General features: G+C 37.6%; 1 protein-coding gene across 6 annotated transcripts in view; it reads right to left on the bottom strand.

Annotated features, from left to right (window-relative positions):
* BTAF1 (B-TFIID TATA-box binding protein associated factor 1) overlaps positions 1-16,222 on the bottom strand; it is a 50,295-nt gene that overhangs the window by 15,569 nt on the left and 18,504 nt on the right. For 4 of the 6 annotated variants that reach the window (XM_052799559.1, XM_052799556.1, XM_052799555.1 and 1 more), the window contains 14 exons: positions 16,045-16,156; positions 14,689-14,757; positions 12,075-12,164; positions 9,456-9,551; positions 9,064-9,240; positions 8,373-8,513; positions 8,113-8,237; positions 6,822-6,942; positions 6,643-6,747; positions 6,250-6,399; positions 5,474-5,616; positions 5,134-5,308; positions 4,446-4,649; positions 764-1,190 (listed from right to left, as the gene is read on the bottom strand). In XM_052799559.1, the coding sequence (XP_052655519.1) occupies positions 764-1,190; positions 4,446-4,649; positions 5,134-5,308; positions 5,474-5,616; positions 6,250-6,399; positions 6,643-6,747; positions 6,822-6,942; positions 8,113-8,237; positions 8,373-8,513; positions 9,064-9,240; positions 9,456-9,551; positions 12,075-12,164; positions 14,689-14,757; positions 16,045-16,156 (2,135 nt within the window). Of the gene's footprint in view, positions 1-763; positions 1,191-4,445; positions 4,650-5,133; positions 5,309-5,473; positions 5,617-6,249; positions 6,400-6,642; positions 6,748-6,821; positions 6,943-8,112; positions 8,238-8,372; positions 8,514-9,063; positions 9,241-9,455; positions 9,552-10,367; positions 11,938-12,074; positions 12,165-14,688; positions 14,758-16,044; positions 16,157-16,222 lie in introns of those variants that run through there. The other 2 variants (XM_052799561.1, XM_052799560.1) reach the window with 2 other exon arrangements.

The raw sequence follows: 16,222 nt of genomic DNA on the forward strand, positions 1-16,222 counted from the left end.
TGTTCTAAAGTGTTTAAACAAACTTACATTGTATCCTTTACAAACAGTTCAAGACTTCTATCATGATACAACAGCAGATGCCATCAGTATCTTTGGATTTGTTGATGTTTCTATTTGTGCTAATCAGCTTAATTTTTAATCAGATATGAATGTTATTCTACTCTGAGATGAAGGAGGACACATTAATTAAGAAAAAGTAAAATGTGTAACAGTCAAACCTTAAAAGCAGATTAGAATCTTGCAGAGTATTAAGTTCTTAATTTGTGTTGTTTATTCGATCCATACATTTTTAGCAAGGGACAGTCATTTAAAAAAATCCATTACCATAGCATGCACAGGATTATTTGTTCATTTCCAACACTGTCCTCGTCTTTTTTTAATCTTACTATTAGCCTATGGAACATAACACAAGCCAGACTTTTTTCTAACAGGCTACTCTTATTTCCATACTTAATTTCAATTAAAAGCTTCATAAGATATGTAAATGAAATGTGATCATAAGTGGATAATCACTGAGTAACAGTAAATAACTGAAAATTGGAACTAAGGTCTTTTATACATACATTTTCTGAAAACTATACACATCATTAGTTGCACACAGTGTGTAGTTTAAGATACCTAAATGAAATAATTACTAATAAACAAAGGCTCAGTTGCTGGCATTTTAGAAACACTGAAAACAAGACTTACTCAAGTACTCATTTTAACTGTTCAGAGACAAGCACAGACATTTTAAGAATCCTCGCAGTCTTAGATATCATACCTTTTGAGTTTTCATGGCCACTCTGAGGCTGTGCAGGACATGCTGCTAGTGGGGTAAGATGTGGATCCACACAGAGGGAGTTGCAGAGATTTTTTATAATCTTTGAGTTGGGACAAGGAGACCTTGTTGTACACTGCTGAAGCAACTTTGCTATAGATGAAGCCACATAGTTTTGTACTAGTGTATTCTCCTCCTTTTTGATAGCTTCCATTAAGGGTTTTATAACAGGATTTAGTTTTTCTGGAAGTTGCTGCAAGTTCACAACTGCACATGCAGTAAATGTATGGACTCGCAGATGCAACACTTGCCATTCTTGATTTGTTTCTGTAACAGTCATTTGGACTTGTTGTCGTTTACTGTCCAACTGTTGTAGAATTTTAGGACTCAAAGTAAAGGATGATGTCACTTCGTTGAAAACAGAAGTAACCTAATAAAAAAGAAGAGTTACAAACCTGTTTCATTTACCGTAAAATGGGATATCCTCTGAAAACTATGGTTTTCATGGTAGAACATGAGTCACTTCACCATCAATTATTCTATTGTATGAGTATTATCATCTCAATTTTTCCAGCAAATAGTAGGAAATACTCCAAAATGTAATTGCTGGAATCTTGAACTGCAGCTCAAGGGCAAAATCAGGCATATTACGAACATTTCAAGTCTAGACTCCCAAAGCTAAAAGAGGAGTTTTCATACTCCTCCAAATTTGGATTGTCCTGTATCTGCCAGATATATCCACAAATTCTGGCAATACATAAGCACGTGACAGATAAGCAAAGGAGAATGTTATGAATACAAGAGGCCAGAAAGGATGTGCAAGGTCCCATGCATGGAGAAGTTTTTTTCCTCAAAAGAAAATCAGCTTCAAAACGACTGGGATGAAAATCTAAGGAAAAAATCAGCACAACACAGTAGGTGGAGAACTTGCATATCCTCCGCCAGTCACAACTGGCTGACTACTGTTGCTTACATCTTTTACAGGAAACATTAAAAGCAATGTGAAACATGGAAATGATAGGATAGTTAGGCTCTTAAGTACAGGAAAGATGACAGCTGTTGAGAAGGTTAGTCTGAGGGGGGCTTTTTGTTGGTTTTTGCCTTTTACTTTTAAATGTTGAGGTCAAGTCTTTCAACTATCAGACTTGCACTGCTTCATTCTGTAGATACCTCAAGTTCTATTCCACATGACCTTGATGACTGGAATGACCAAAGGATGCAAGAAATATGAATAGTAAGAAGGAGCACAGGGTTTTTCCATCTGATGTATGAAGACCCCATACTACAATGCGGAGTAGGTTTGGTGTCTGTATTTCAAGGAAACTTGAAGAGTTGAAAAGGGTGCAGAAGATAGCCACAGAAAATAGCAAATAGTTGTGGAATGAGTCTTCTAATCCAGAATGGAAGTCTTCTGGAAAAACATGCATTGGTCAAGCAGCCCTGTTACTAGACTGAAGAGTAAAAAGTTGAGATATATGAAAACTCCTGTACTTCACAGACTATGAGCTCACATGATTCTGTCTGGCTTTACCTTGGGAATTTATTCATTTTAGATAGTAGCCATAATCAGACTGGGTGCCAAAAGCCCATATACACTATTATCTATAACTTTAAAGATATGTTGAGATTTCCAAGTTAAGCTACTGCATATTACTACATAAATACTACCCTCTGAGAATTTCAAGATCCACCATACTACAGTCATCATGGCCATAATCATTGTGCTGGGTTTGGCTGGGGCAGAGTTAATTTTCTTCATAGTAGCTAGTATGGGGCTATGTTTTGGATTTGTGCTGGAAACAGTGTTGTAAATTCAGGGATGGTTTTTGTTACTGTTGAGCAGTGCTTACACAGAGTCAAGGCCTTTTCTGCTTCTCACCCCACCAGCAAGTAGGCTGGGGGTGCACAAGAAGTTGGGAGGGGACACAGCCCAGACAGCTGACCCCAACTGACCAGAAGGATATTCCAGACCATATGACATCATGCTCAGCAATATAAAGCTTGAAGAAGGAGGAAGGGGCAGACATTTGGAGTTATGGCATTTGTCTTCCCAAGTAACCGTTACGCATGATGGAGCCCTGCCTTCCTGGAGATAGCTGAACACCTGCCTGTCCATGGGAAGTGGTGAATGAATTCCTTGTTTTGCTTTGCTTGCATGCACAGCTTTTGCTTTACCTACTAAACCACCTTTATCTCAACCCACAAGTTTTCTCACTTTTACCCTTCTGATTCTCTCTCCCATCCCACCAAGGGGGAGTGAGCAAGCAGCTGTGTGGTGCTTAATTGCCAGCTGGGGTTAAACCATGACAATCATACAAACTTAAACCTTCTCTTATTCTTATCCTCAGCATCCCAGTTGCTCACACGAAACATCCAGGATCCTAATCCCACTGCTCCCCCGCCCCAAGCTGCACCACATCCATCACCATTCCTTCAACCCCCAAATCTACACACCCCTTCCACCCCAGTCCCCTTTTATTTTGCAGGCTCTCAAGTCCACAAGCTCTTCATTTACATCCTACCTCATCTGTCCATACTCATCTTTCTCTCTGCTTAAGAGGCCAGTTTGGGGTTGGAAGAACAACCTTTTAGTTTGTTGCCCCAACATAGAAATCGTAGAATCATTTAGGTTGGAAAAGACCCTTAAGATCATCAAGTCCAACTGTTAACCTAGTACTGCCAAGTCTGCCACTAAACCATGTCCCTAAGTACCACATCTATACATCTTTTTAAATACCTCCAGGGATGGTGACTCAACCACTTCCCTGGGCAGCCTGTTCCAATGCTTGACAACCCTTTCAGCGAAGAAATTTTCCTAATACCCAATCTAAACCTCCCCTGGCACAACTTGAGTCCGTTTCCTCTCATCCTATCACTTGTTACTTAGGAGAAGATACCAACACCCACCTCACTACAACCTCTGTTCAGGTAGTTGTAGAGAGCGATCGAGGCCTTCCCCGAGTCTTCTTTTCTCCAGGCTAAACAACCCCAGTTCCATCAGCTTCTCCTCATAAGACTTGTGCTCTAGACCCTTCACCAGCTTTGCTGCTCTTCTTTGGACATGCTCCAGCACCTCAATGTCTTTCTTGTAGTGAGTGGCCCAAACCTGAACACAGTACTCAAGGTACAGCCTTGCCAGTGCCAAGTACAGGCAGACGATTACTTCCCTAGTCCTGCTGGCCACACTATTTCTGCTCTATTTTTGCTTACAGAGCTTTTCATGTCAAGAGCTTCTTTCTGTTAGCACATCTAACACTGATGTTTTCTGATTGAAAAAGACAAAACAATTGAGCAGCCAGGAAAAAAAACCACTTTTAAAACACATGATTGGGGGGTCAGGGGGAGAAGGTCTAGAATCTACAGTTTATTTACCAGTCTTTTGAGAGTGGCAGGTTCCTGCCTGCTTTGTTTTCTTCTGTGTAGATTTCAATAGTGAATCTACACCTGGAATCAGAACACCCAATTTTTTTTCCTGTTAAGTATGTACCTTGCATTCTACTCAATGTTTGGCATAGTCTGTAAACACCACAGGGAAGTGGTAAGTATCTATTACATATCTCATGTCAAAGGATGCATAAAGTCACCACATTATTTCTGAAAGTTATTGTCTGTGTAATAATTATGCTGAAGATGTATTTCAAGACAAGAATAGATTTGAAGGAGGGGCAGGCATGCCTCTACTTACCAGCTCATTAGCTTGATCTATTGTAAATACACTGCAGTTTACTCTGTTTCCAATGTCAATGTGTGCATCAGCTAACAAGGAGATGAGTTGTTTACATTCATTCTGCATTCGTGTAAAAGGAACAGCAATTTCATCATAATAGAGATGTTCAGAAAGAACCCCAAGTAAACGAGGTTGCACACAAATGGCCACAGTTCTACATTCCTATAACAGGAAAAGACATGATTTGTATTTCAGTAATCACAATCTTTTGTTCGGTTTTGGGCACTAAACAGAGCAATCTAGCTACAAAAATCCAGTTTCCAGAGGGACCATTAACATTTGTAACCTGTATTATTAAAGATTATTAACAAAATCTTCAGTCTGCCACTAGAACAGAAGTGATAGCGAACACAGGGAAAACAGTCATGTTAAAAGGAATCATTGACCTTAGATAACATGCATCTTGAGAATAGACTTATTTGTAGAAGAAATGTGAACATATTTACTGATTCATAGTTCTGACAGTTGGCATTTAGCTACCAAGTAATATATTCCTCCATTGTCTAACAATCAAGATTTTAGTATTTAGATGTATAAATACCATTTTAGCTTATCAACTGAAATTTTATTTCAAGCTAAGTAGCAGATGACAAGCTGTGGATTAAGATAGTAAGTAAAATTTATTCTTGCTACAGAAACATCCTACCTTTTGCAAGGCTGCCCACTCACAGATTACTAATGCAACACTAATCCTCTGCAAGGCAGATTTAGAATTCAAGTGGAAGAGCAGTAGCTGAGCTAATGATTCAGCTGGCTTTATTTCTTGAGTAACAGTATTTACACCTGGGTCACAAATACAGCAACAAAGTGCTCCCAGCAACCTGACAAAAGGAGAAAGAACAGTCATTTCAGTGTTAATTACTCTGCAATTAGCAATTCAAAATCAAAATGCCAAAAAAGTCTACATAATTAGATTGACAAAAACACTATATAATTAAAAAGATAAATTGCTTTTAAATATTTTTTCAGATTTCTAGTAAACTGACTTTGCTGCCATCATCCGAGCTCGCATGACAACATAATCCCTGGTTGCTGGATCTTCTGCAATGCTGTCTGCCCCAGCAATATATTCCTGAATCACTTCCTTATTCTGGGTTTGACCTTGACGCAGTTTAGCACCTGCCTTTTCCTATGGAATAAAGTTGGGAGAGGTTGAAAGTAAATGTGTTTGTAATAAAAAAAAGATGAATTCATATTCCATAACATTTCCAATAACCATCATATCCTGCAAAAGTTGGACTAAGCCAGAATGTTTCTTGGATAAACAGACTTCGTAAAGTAGTTAATCATTGTAAATCACCTCTCCGCTAATAGTATTCTATGGTCCTATTAAATGTATGATACGGTTCCTTCACTATAATATTAAAACTAATACTCAACATATAGCTGATAAACTGAGCCCACACAGAGGAAAAAGGAAACCTTTTTCAGCACATTTTCAGAAATAACATAATGCTTTTAGACTTAACTCAGTCCTGCAAATAGATAGTTTTGGAACCATGATGGTTGTGGAACCATGTAAATAAAAACTTTATAAAGCATTCACAGGGAGCATGCTATGTGACAGAACTTTGAACTCTCATGGATAACCTGACAAGAACTATTATGCTCTACAGACTTGAGGTTTATGAGATAGGCTACATTTGAAGTTGCAGAAAGGCACCACCACTCCCCTTTAGCACCTTTAGAACATGTCTTTATATACAGCTGATCAGTTTCCTACTCTCCCCAAGAACAGTTAGTGAGGTCACATTTCACTTACTTTTGATCTGGTTTTTACTTCTAGCAACATGTTTAAGTCAATGGGCAAATGAGACGGCTGCATCATTAAGCAGAGCCAGGCTCCCATCCATGGACAAGCAGCTGCAACCACATACTGTACAGATGCCTTGTTTAACAGTTCCAGCCATACCTTGGGAAAGAACCATAGTGGAAATCACAACAAATTTCTATGTGGTCTATGTAAGATCATATACGTGCTGATAAACTGTAGAAACCATCCTGTTCTCCTTCACTCTATAGTAAAGCATCACATAGACTAACTACAAAATAAGTAACATGAACACACTATTCTTTATCTGCACAAAAGTGCAGAGGATACAAAAGAATAGGATACACAAACACTATGTATCTAGGTCATGAGTCATGCAAATACCTTGTGAATAAGATCCAGAATTTCTTGGTTGCTTTCTAAGATACAAAATTGAAATATGTGCCTCAACATGTCTTGCAGAATTGGAGTCAGCCATGTTGAAGAGCTCTGAAACAAGGATATCATATGATCAAGCAGATTCCAATGTGTATCCCAGTAAAACACTAATAACTAATTCTTACCTGGTCTTGGGTAGACAGCAGCGTGAATAACGTTTCCAGTGCTGCTTTTCGCACAGAAGATATAGTATGATGCAAGAACGGCCACACACGTGGGACCAAAACTGTGAGTGATTGCTGAATACTAGTACATGAAGGGAAGATGTAGAGGCAGTGACAGGGGAAAAAAACCAAACACACAGAGCTAAGTTAATTTTGTTTATCCTCAGTTACAAAGTTTTATCCAAAAGAAAGCATTTTAAAAAAGAAAAGTATTATTGCATATGCTTGGTGATTTTAAATGAAGGATCAAGTTACTACAGCTCAAACATTTAAAATAGTTCAAATCAGTAACTTTTTTCAGGAAAATACTGTTTTTTCTTACTGGTATAAAGAACTAGTCTATTCAAGTATGTATTTTTACCGTGTTGTTTCCTGCATTATATTTTGGGCTTTGTTCAACTATTTAGAAAAAAGTTTTTTTTAGTTATGTTTTGAATTTATTATTAGGCATTTATGAGTTTAGAAATAATTAAAAACAAGCTTGGATCTTTTGTGCATGAACTTGCACATCAACTGATGCAAGTAGTACATGCTGAATTAAAGATGGCATTAGTGAAAAAACTTCATTCTTAATTTTGGATTTGGGCAAAAACCAGCTTCAGCAGTGACAATCATATAGGATGAGAAAGGTATGATGTGTAAAGCATCTACCTTGAGTGCAGATGCTGTGAGTTTACCATGTATATTATGAAAAATGTTAACATACTAACATGCAATTCCTTTAATTTGACAGAGTCCCAAACAGAGGAACTAGGCATTGTCTTTAGTCACAGAATTACTGGTTGTACTATTGATGTGCATTTTCAAGATTGTAGCTTTCTTTAGAACTATTCCAATAGCAAAGTTCCACAGGCACATGCACATGTTTTAATGTACATATTTTGCTCTCTTGTTTGGAGTTTGTCAACAAGGAGCAGACAAGAAGTTTGTGGGCAGGACCACCATATGAGCGTAGCTGATATCCTTTACTATTTTAGTATTCACCCAAGATGAATGCAGAGAGAGGGGACAAAAAAAAAGTCACATATAAACAACTTCTAGTACCTTTTAAGTATTTTGTTGCCTTTTACTAATGTAATGAAAATAGAAGCACTGTCCTAACCTTCGCTTTAAGGAAGAGTAAAATTAAAATACTGATTTAAATTAAGCATCTCCTTGGCATATGATTTGAAAGCAACTTTGATTATTCCAATTTGAAAATAACTGGACGGTCAAACCTGCAATACTGAAGCAATAATGATTAAAAAGTTACCTGCATTTGCGGACCTGAGGATAAGTCAGAAGGGAAGAAAGAAGGATCATGATACTGTTTGTGGAAGCTGTCAAGTCATCCAACTCCAGAAGTGCATCCCACAAGGTATTAAGAATAAAAGGCACCTACACAAATAAGCAGAAGAGGTTATCGTTAAAAAAAAAAAAGGAAAATCCAAGTGCTGTCTCTAAGCATTATTTTCTTCACTCAGACCAAAAGTGAACTTTTCAATCAGAATTGATGGAAAACAATTCAGTCACCTTCTGAGATTGAAGTTGAACCAGGCTTTCCACTACTGGTACTAAAGATGCTGCAGCAACAGCTCTGACATCATCATCTAGATCCTGGAGACCTTCAATTATTGCAGGCAAGACTTTAGGCAGTAAAGTGTTGATCATGTCCTGCCAAAAAGATCAAAAGCATTTTGAACTTAAAAAGCATATAATGTCCCAACAACTAAGATTACTCTGTCTGGATAAACCTGTTTGCTATATAAAACAGAAGCTACAGGTCCAAGACTATAATCTAAATATTGTAAGTTAGCATTCATGAAGTAAAACCTAAGTTATAAATTTGAATGAGCTGTAACTCAGCTCAGTTTTGGTGTAAACAAAGCTCAGTGTTTGCAGAATAATACCATGAATAGACTAAACCTCTTGCAGCACTCAGCTCTTGTTAACCTCACACATTAAAGTATCATCAAAACCAGGCAAGCATAGCCTCCATTTATGTTTTGTGCAAGTAACTTACCAAGTTACAACAGTACAAGTTTGCTATACACTTGCAGATTTCTGCAGACTGAATATAAAAATGCAGTCACATCTTATAACCCACCTCAGACTGCAGTGCAAGCAAAGCTTGCTTTATCATACCTATGTATTGTTCAGCCACACCTTCTACTTTGAGCAGAGCTTTTTGTTCCAAAGGTCTATTTGTCATGAAGGTTATTACCTGACGTACTGCCAAAGCATACTTTATTCCTAGGAGACCACCATGTCTCACTTCCCACTGTTCCTGTGTAAGCAGCTTCAGGAGAACATCCACAGTTTTATGAACTCCAGTCTCATTCATATGTTTCAATACTACTCCCAAAGTCTGAGCACAAGTCTCACGTACTGGTGCTACCACCTAGGATAAATGATAAAACAGATTCTAAGTCAAATTTCATACAGAAGTAAGAAACCCATATGCTTAGAGTCAGATGACCAAAACTGCTATACAACAAGGTGAAATTTATGTATCAATTACTTTGTAATAAGTATCTGTGAGCAGTTATAACAGGTCTATGCAGTAGCATGGTACAAAGCATAGCTGATCTACCTGTTCACTCAGAGACAACTTACTTCATCTGAAACAAAGTCTCCAAATCTGTCTAATGCAAACACACAAAGAAGTCTAATAACCAAGTCTTCTAGCCACTCCTGATGCTGCTGAATCATCTGTAAAAAGAGAAAAATCGAACACCTTGACTATATTTATTCATAAATTATTTCTGATATGCTTGCTTTAGCTAAAATTTATGATATGACAACATATGTTTAAATTGACTGAATATAGTCATCTTGCACAGATAGTCAAGGTAAAATAGCCAGCACTAATTCAGCTCACCCGGCTTATTAGAAACATCATGATTTATTTTTTTTAAAAAACACATAGTACCTTTATCAAAAGGCTACAGAGCACCTTGTAAGGTACACAAATAATTTTATCCCTACACAGCACACAAAGGTAAGGTCATTCAGATAATCTATACTGACTAATGTCAACACGTCCTAGGCAAGTGTCCTAGGCAAGTGTCACGGTTTAAGCCCAGCTGACAACAAAGCACCATGAGGCCACTTGCTCACTCCTCCCCTCCCAGTGGGATGGGGAGGAGAAAATGTAACAAAAAGCTAATAGGTTGACACAAGGATGGGGAGGGATCAGTCACCAATCATCATCACAGGCAAAGAACAGACTCAACTTGGGGAAAAACCAAAATCAATTTAAGTTACTTCCAATCAAATCAAAACAGGATAATGGGAAATAAAACTAGATTTTGTAACAGCTTCCCTGCACCCCTCCCTTCTTCCCAGGCTCAACTCCACTCCCAATTTTCTCTACCTTCCCCCCCTCCAGCGGCACAGGGGGATGGGGGTTGGGGTCAATTCATCACACATTGTCTCTGCCACTCCTTCCTCCTCAGGGGGAGGACTCCTCACTCGTCCCCTGCTCCACCGTGGGGTCCCTCCCACAGGAGACAGTCCTCCACTAACTTCTCCAACGTGGGTCCTTCCCATGGGCTGCAGTTCTTCATGAACTGCTCCAGTGTGGGTCCTTTTCATGGGCTGCAGTCCTTCAGGCACAGACTGGTCCAGCACAGGCTTTCCCATGGAGTCACGGCCATCTTTTGGCACAACCACCTCCTCTGGCATGAGGTCCTCCACAGGCTGCAGGTGGCCATCTTCTCCACCATTCACCTCCACAGGCTGCAGGGGGACAGCCTGCCATCTCACCACAGGCTGCAGGGGCATCACCTCCTCTGGCACACCTCCTCCCCCTCCTTCTTCACTGACCTTGGTGTCTGCAGAGGGGTTTCTCTCATATTCCACTCCCCTCTCTGCTGCAGGTTTCCCTTCTTAAATCTATTCTCCCAGAGGCACTACCACCATCACTGATGGGCTTGGCCTTGGCCAGAGGCGGGTCCAACTTGGAGTGAGGGAAGCTCCTAGCAGCTTCTCACAGGAGCCACCCCTGGAGCCCCCTCCCCCACTACCAAAACCCCATCACACAAACCCAAAACAGAAAGTTGATTAATCATGTTTGAAGAATATTTACAAATAAACATGAACTATGAAGCAGTATTTCACTGTGGGAGACCCAGTGAAAGGAACTTCCTTTTCAGCCACATCTCCTCCAGATTTAACAATGCAATTTAGACCAAGCTTGTCTTGAAGCTCTGGTTTCTGTTTATTAGAGACCCAATAGCTCAGTAGCTCTGAATCTCAGAGCAGAAGCCCCATAAAAGCAACTGCTCAGACATCATCTGTCTCATCTCCACTATTTGCCTACTAGATCACCACTTCCCTTGAAAACTATCATTTTAATGAATAAAACTTTCATCATATTATGGATTTGATATTCCCATACATGTCAAAGAATGCATATAGCATGCACAGAAGCCTTTGAAGCTAGCATGGAGTACACATACTCTTTCCATAAATAGTTAAGAAACTGTTTAAAGTATCTTATTATTGCAACATGTGTTATTACTACCCCGCAATCTCTATGGAACAAATACTACTCCATATGGAAGCAAGGAGAGATAGCAGCTTTGGCTTTCCCTATACACAAAGTATGCTGAAGTAGTTTGATTTACATTTGATAAGTGTATCTCCTCATTATTCAACACTCTCTAAACCACAAGCTCTCCCAGCTGCTTTTACAGCAGGGAAGTCAGTATGAATCTGGATGAGATTTGCTATCAGTAAACAAGCTACTACTGTGGGATATTTAAAAAAAAAAAGTGTTTTCCTTTTAGATAAACTATTTAAATACTTTTTCTCATAATAACAAAGCAAGCAGATCAATAAGTCACCTTACTATTTAAGTGACTAGAATAGATGGTCTGAGACACTTCACTAGAATTACATAATCAACTTGTCAATTCTGTTTCAGCACACCCTTACCATGACCTGAAAACAGTATTTTCTAGTATGGAAGCTAGTGTTTAGTAACTTTACACTCAGTCTACATATTAATGGCTACTTGTACAGTAGTATTGTTTTTTGCACAGCCCTTTTAAAAAGAATGTAAATATTTCATCAGTGCATACAGTGATTTCATCCAGATCATTTGATCAGACAAATCTCATGGTTTATATTCCTCCAGATCATGCACCTCCTGCAAAGCTTAAGTATTTTAAGTCTGTTTTCTAAACTTCATTTAAGTAACATGTTAAGTCTACATGACTGAAAACGTACCTCCTCTAAAGAGCTATCTCCCATTTTACCACCACTTTTACCATGAGCTTTAAGTATCTCTCTCAGTCCAGTACCTGCACCATGTCGAACCTAGAAAAGTGAAATAAAAAGTAAATTTTTAAATGTTTAGGAACAGAAGATAAAAATAACACTGCATAACTGAAACAATACTTCTTTATTCTTAATAGAGATGTTTCAAGTGCTGCAAAGTTACTGGTACTTAAGACTTGTGGGAAAGGGTAGTATTTTATTAGATCAAATCATATACTTAAATACTTATCTGCCTAAAACCAACCTGTTTTTTTCTTAAGTATTTGCCAGCTTATGGACAGAAGTAATTAAGAACTGTTTCTATTTTCTAACACGGAAGATATTGTTACCATATTTGCAGTAATGTAGCCAAAGACAGTTTTCATTTAGTTTTACCTCACTAGTTTTCAAAGAAAGAGCAACTAGAAGATATTACTGTTTTTAGTAAGTTTATAAGCTAAAGAAAAGCAGTATTCTTGCTTGTATTTCTTCAACACTTTATATTTCTCTTGATATTATGTATTTCTCTACAACTATTATTTTTTAAACAGAGTTTGGATTCCCACTGAATATTTTGGGGTCTGCAAAACAAATTTCTGAGAATTACTGTTCTGCATAGCTTACAAACCTGCCTTGCTTGGGTAAACATTAAAAAAAAATAAGTGAACAAGTGATATGGGAAAGCAAATTATAGCCACTTGTATGTTCCCAAACATGAACAGCTGAACACACTAGGAAGAGTTTTGGAAATGACAGAAGACCAGTAGAAAGATGTGCTACAGGCACACCTGTTTCTCATATTTTTGATATGTAACTGGACTAGTAATTGGCTAAACAAGAAAAGCCCACTCAATAGATATACAGAAAGTTGCAAAAGCAAAGTTCTGAACCAGGTTTTCATTGAGAGGTCTTTACATAGGTCAGAGCAGAACTTGCTCCTTTTCTTTTTTTAAAGGGCATTTTATACACATGCTTGCTGCTAGCAGAAAAAATATTGTATTTCATTTCATGATAGTAACAACTAGAACTGAGTAGTTGGTAGGTTCTCCCTTAATCAGAATATCTTAGATGAAATGCAAGCATACATGTGCCCATATGTACAGCTCAGTGGTTGCTGATAAAATCTATAAGCAAGCCAATAAAAATCAGCCAGAGCACCTAGTCTTAGAATCTTAATTGTTCACAATACACCAATCATTTGTTTATTTGGTCCAAGGCTGCTTATGAGCTAGTTTTTACAAGCCAAAAGGGGAAGACTTTGCTAGTTAACTTCTCAGCTTCTGCAAACACAAAACAGCAAGACAGACAAATGTATAAAGGAAACAGCAGTAGTAGGATTCATCTTGCCTGACTTCAGCTGCCTATAAGCTGGGCAAGCAGTCTGAACTAGTCATCCAAGCTGCCTTTGCAAAAATATGCCAGAGGACCATTTTATAAACATGTATGTTGAGGTAGTTTAACCTGTTTTTCATCCAGAACATACTGTAATAATGATTCTATATTGATCGACTTCCTTAATTACGATGCATGCGCCCTATATCAAATGTACTAAGAAAGCTATGAGAAAGTCTGCATTCCAGAAAACAAGTCAACTTTGGCTTCAAATGCAAACAGCCTGCTTTCAAATAAGGTGAGGCTTATTAGCTCAGATGCAGTGATGTGCCACACAAATATAATTATCCTTTTTCTGGGCCCAAAATAATTGTGCTAGTTGCATATGATCTATCTCTGTGTTTCCAAGTTTGAGGTCAGTATGGGCAGAGCCAAATTGCTATTACTGAAACTGTGCTACAGATATACCTAAGTATGTTACAGTTGGTGTTAACATTTACTCTTTCAAAAGATCAACATTTTTATAAGTTAGTTGACAAGTTATTTCCACCTTCTGCTCAAGGAGGAAAGACCATTGTCAGCTACTTCATATTTTTGCTTAGAATTGATATCAAAGTTTGTGGAAAACAGTATAAGGACTGAATAAAAGCATGAGCAGAACAGGGTTTGAATCTTGAAAATAAGTTGTCTAGGCAACAAAAAAAAAATAGTTTTTGTAGTTGGTATTTACTATCATTCTAAAAAAAGTTAAAAGTTCATTTTTATAAATGAAGAGAACTAATGATTTGTAGCCTACCCCCTATTACCAAAGGATCTTCCCCCTCCTTTTCTACTAGCTTAGCATTAGACAAACATGCCACTGTTGTCAGCAACTCACGATATTCCTCAAACTCTTGACGAATCCAAGCCTGTTTTAATTGCTTAGTCTTTTTGACCATCAATTCATGTGCTTTTGTTTTGCTTGTATTTCAATACTTCCAGAATTATCACTTATCACTGCTTTCCATACCTTTCCCACTCTCCACTTGAGTATACATTACACATCTGTTTTCATTTCCCCTTTAAACAATTCTCAAAAAACTTGTTCTCTAAAAGCAGATTTGACTTGGCTATGTAATCTGTTTTTATGATTGATGTAATTTTTGATATCTAGCAAAATGTTCTTAAGACCTACACATAAAATTTTTGTGCTTCTGTTGAAGCCTTTCTTTAAATCTATAGTTACACCTTAGACACTGCATATACGTCTTACCTCCCAAGAAGGGTTAAAGAGATCATTGCACACCTCTTCACAAAAGCTTTCCAGAGGCCATTCATTTGCCTAAATTCATAAAAAAATTAAGTACAAGATTAAAAGAGATCAGGTGAACACTTTTTATATTGTATTCCACTTAGGTGAAAATAACAAACACCTCCAAAAGCTTAAGTATTTTTCTTTGTCACTGGACAGAATTAAGAAAACAACCAGCCTTTTTCCACACTTTAGAAACTTTGCTGATTGGTACTGGATCTTTTAAAAAGCTTATGAAGTTTGTCTGTTAGTAGGGTAACCTCTTCTCTATGGTAATTCATTTTGCTGTTCTGGAATTCAGCCTCCCCTTAGGAACCACACTAAGGCAGAAAATTAAGCAAAGTTTCTTATACTCCCGAGTGATTCTTTAAATTTATGAACTTTGCCTTTAAAGAACATAATAGGTAAGTCTCAATTTGAAATTACACTACATAATCAAATTGGGTCAATTAATCCAGTAATAAACACCACCCTTTTCAAAACACATTCCACATTTTTGAAAACGAGAAGCATATCCACTAATCCCAAAATTTCCACAAGGAAACTGACATGGCTGTGGAAAGGAAATTATGATACTAGTATTATTAAGTTCACACCATCACAAACACAAAGCATTTGAAAGGCTAGCAACCAGCAGCTATTCAGCTTGCAGTTATCATTAATCTCTCAAATTCATTTTCCAATCATTGTTTTGCAAATAAGAATTTAATTATTAACCTATGTCTGGAAAAATCTTCTTTTTGCAGAATACAGACTAATCAATTTAAAGTCTCTTCAAATAAATGTCTATGTACCATTTGTATTCTGGCATAGCATTTCTTAAAAATTTTCAGCTTTTCAGTCTATTGAAACAAATGCAAGTTTTTCTAAGACTAAGGTAATTGTTTAACTCTTCAACTACTAAAGATAGAACTTAATTCTAAATTAAGCCTAATTAAAGTAAGGCAAAGATTAAATAAAGTGTACATGAACATTTAGATCAAATTATTTATGGCCCAGTGTAATCCTATCATCTAAGTGTTTAGCACAGTTTTAGTGTTTAATAACCAGGTCTGACACCTGCAATCCACATACTCAGGTTCATTTGGGTCAAACTGCTACCGATGGATTACATGTGTTTTCTTCCTCAATGCTATATACAGTTTGAAGCTCATTTGCTTCACTACATATAAAAGTAAGCTGGCAACAGCATTCTTTACTCCACTTCTCTTAATGCTAAAATAACTAAAGAATTTGGGAGCATAAAGGAGTTTTGGTTTACATTACTCTAAGAAACTGAATGATCACTCCTGCTAACAGCAGAACAATACATCATACCTCTTCCGGAGCATTTTCTACCAATGTTTTTGAGTCTGTGGCAGGCTGGTTGATGACAACATTTGCAACTTTTCTTCTCTTTTCTTCTGGTTCCCCATCAGTGCTATCGTTGCTGAGAAGGAACAAGTATAAGTTTATGAACTGAAAGTATGCTTTAGGGGAAGTAATTACTTCTACA

This window comes from Harpia harpyja, chromosome 10, assembly GCF_026419915.1.
Source record: "Harpia harpyja isolate bHarHar1 chromosome 10, bHarHar1 primary haplotype, whole genome shotgun sequence".
Classification (NCBI taxonomy): Eukaryota; Metazoa; Chordata; class Aves; order Accipitriformes; family Accipitridae; genus Harpia; species Harpia harpyja.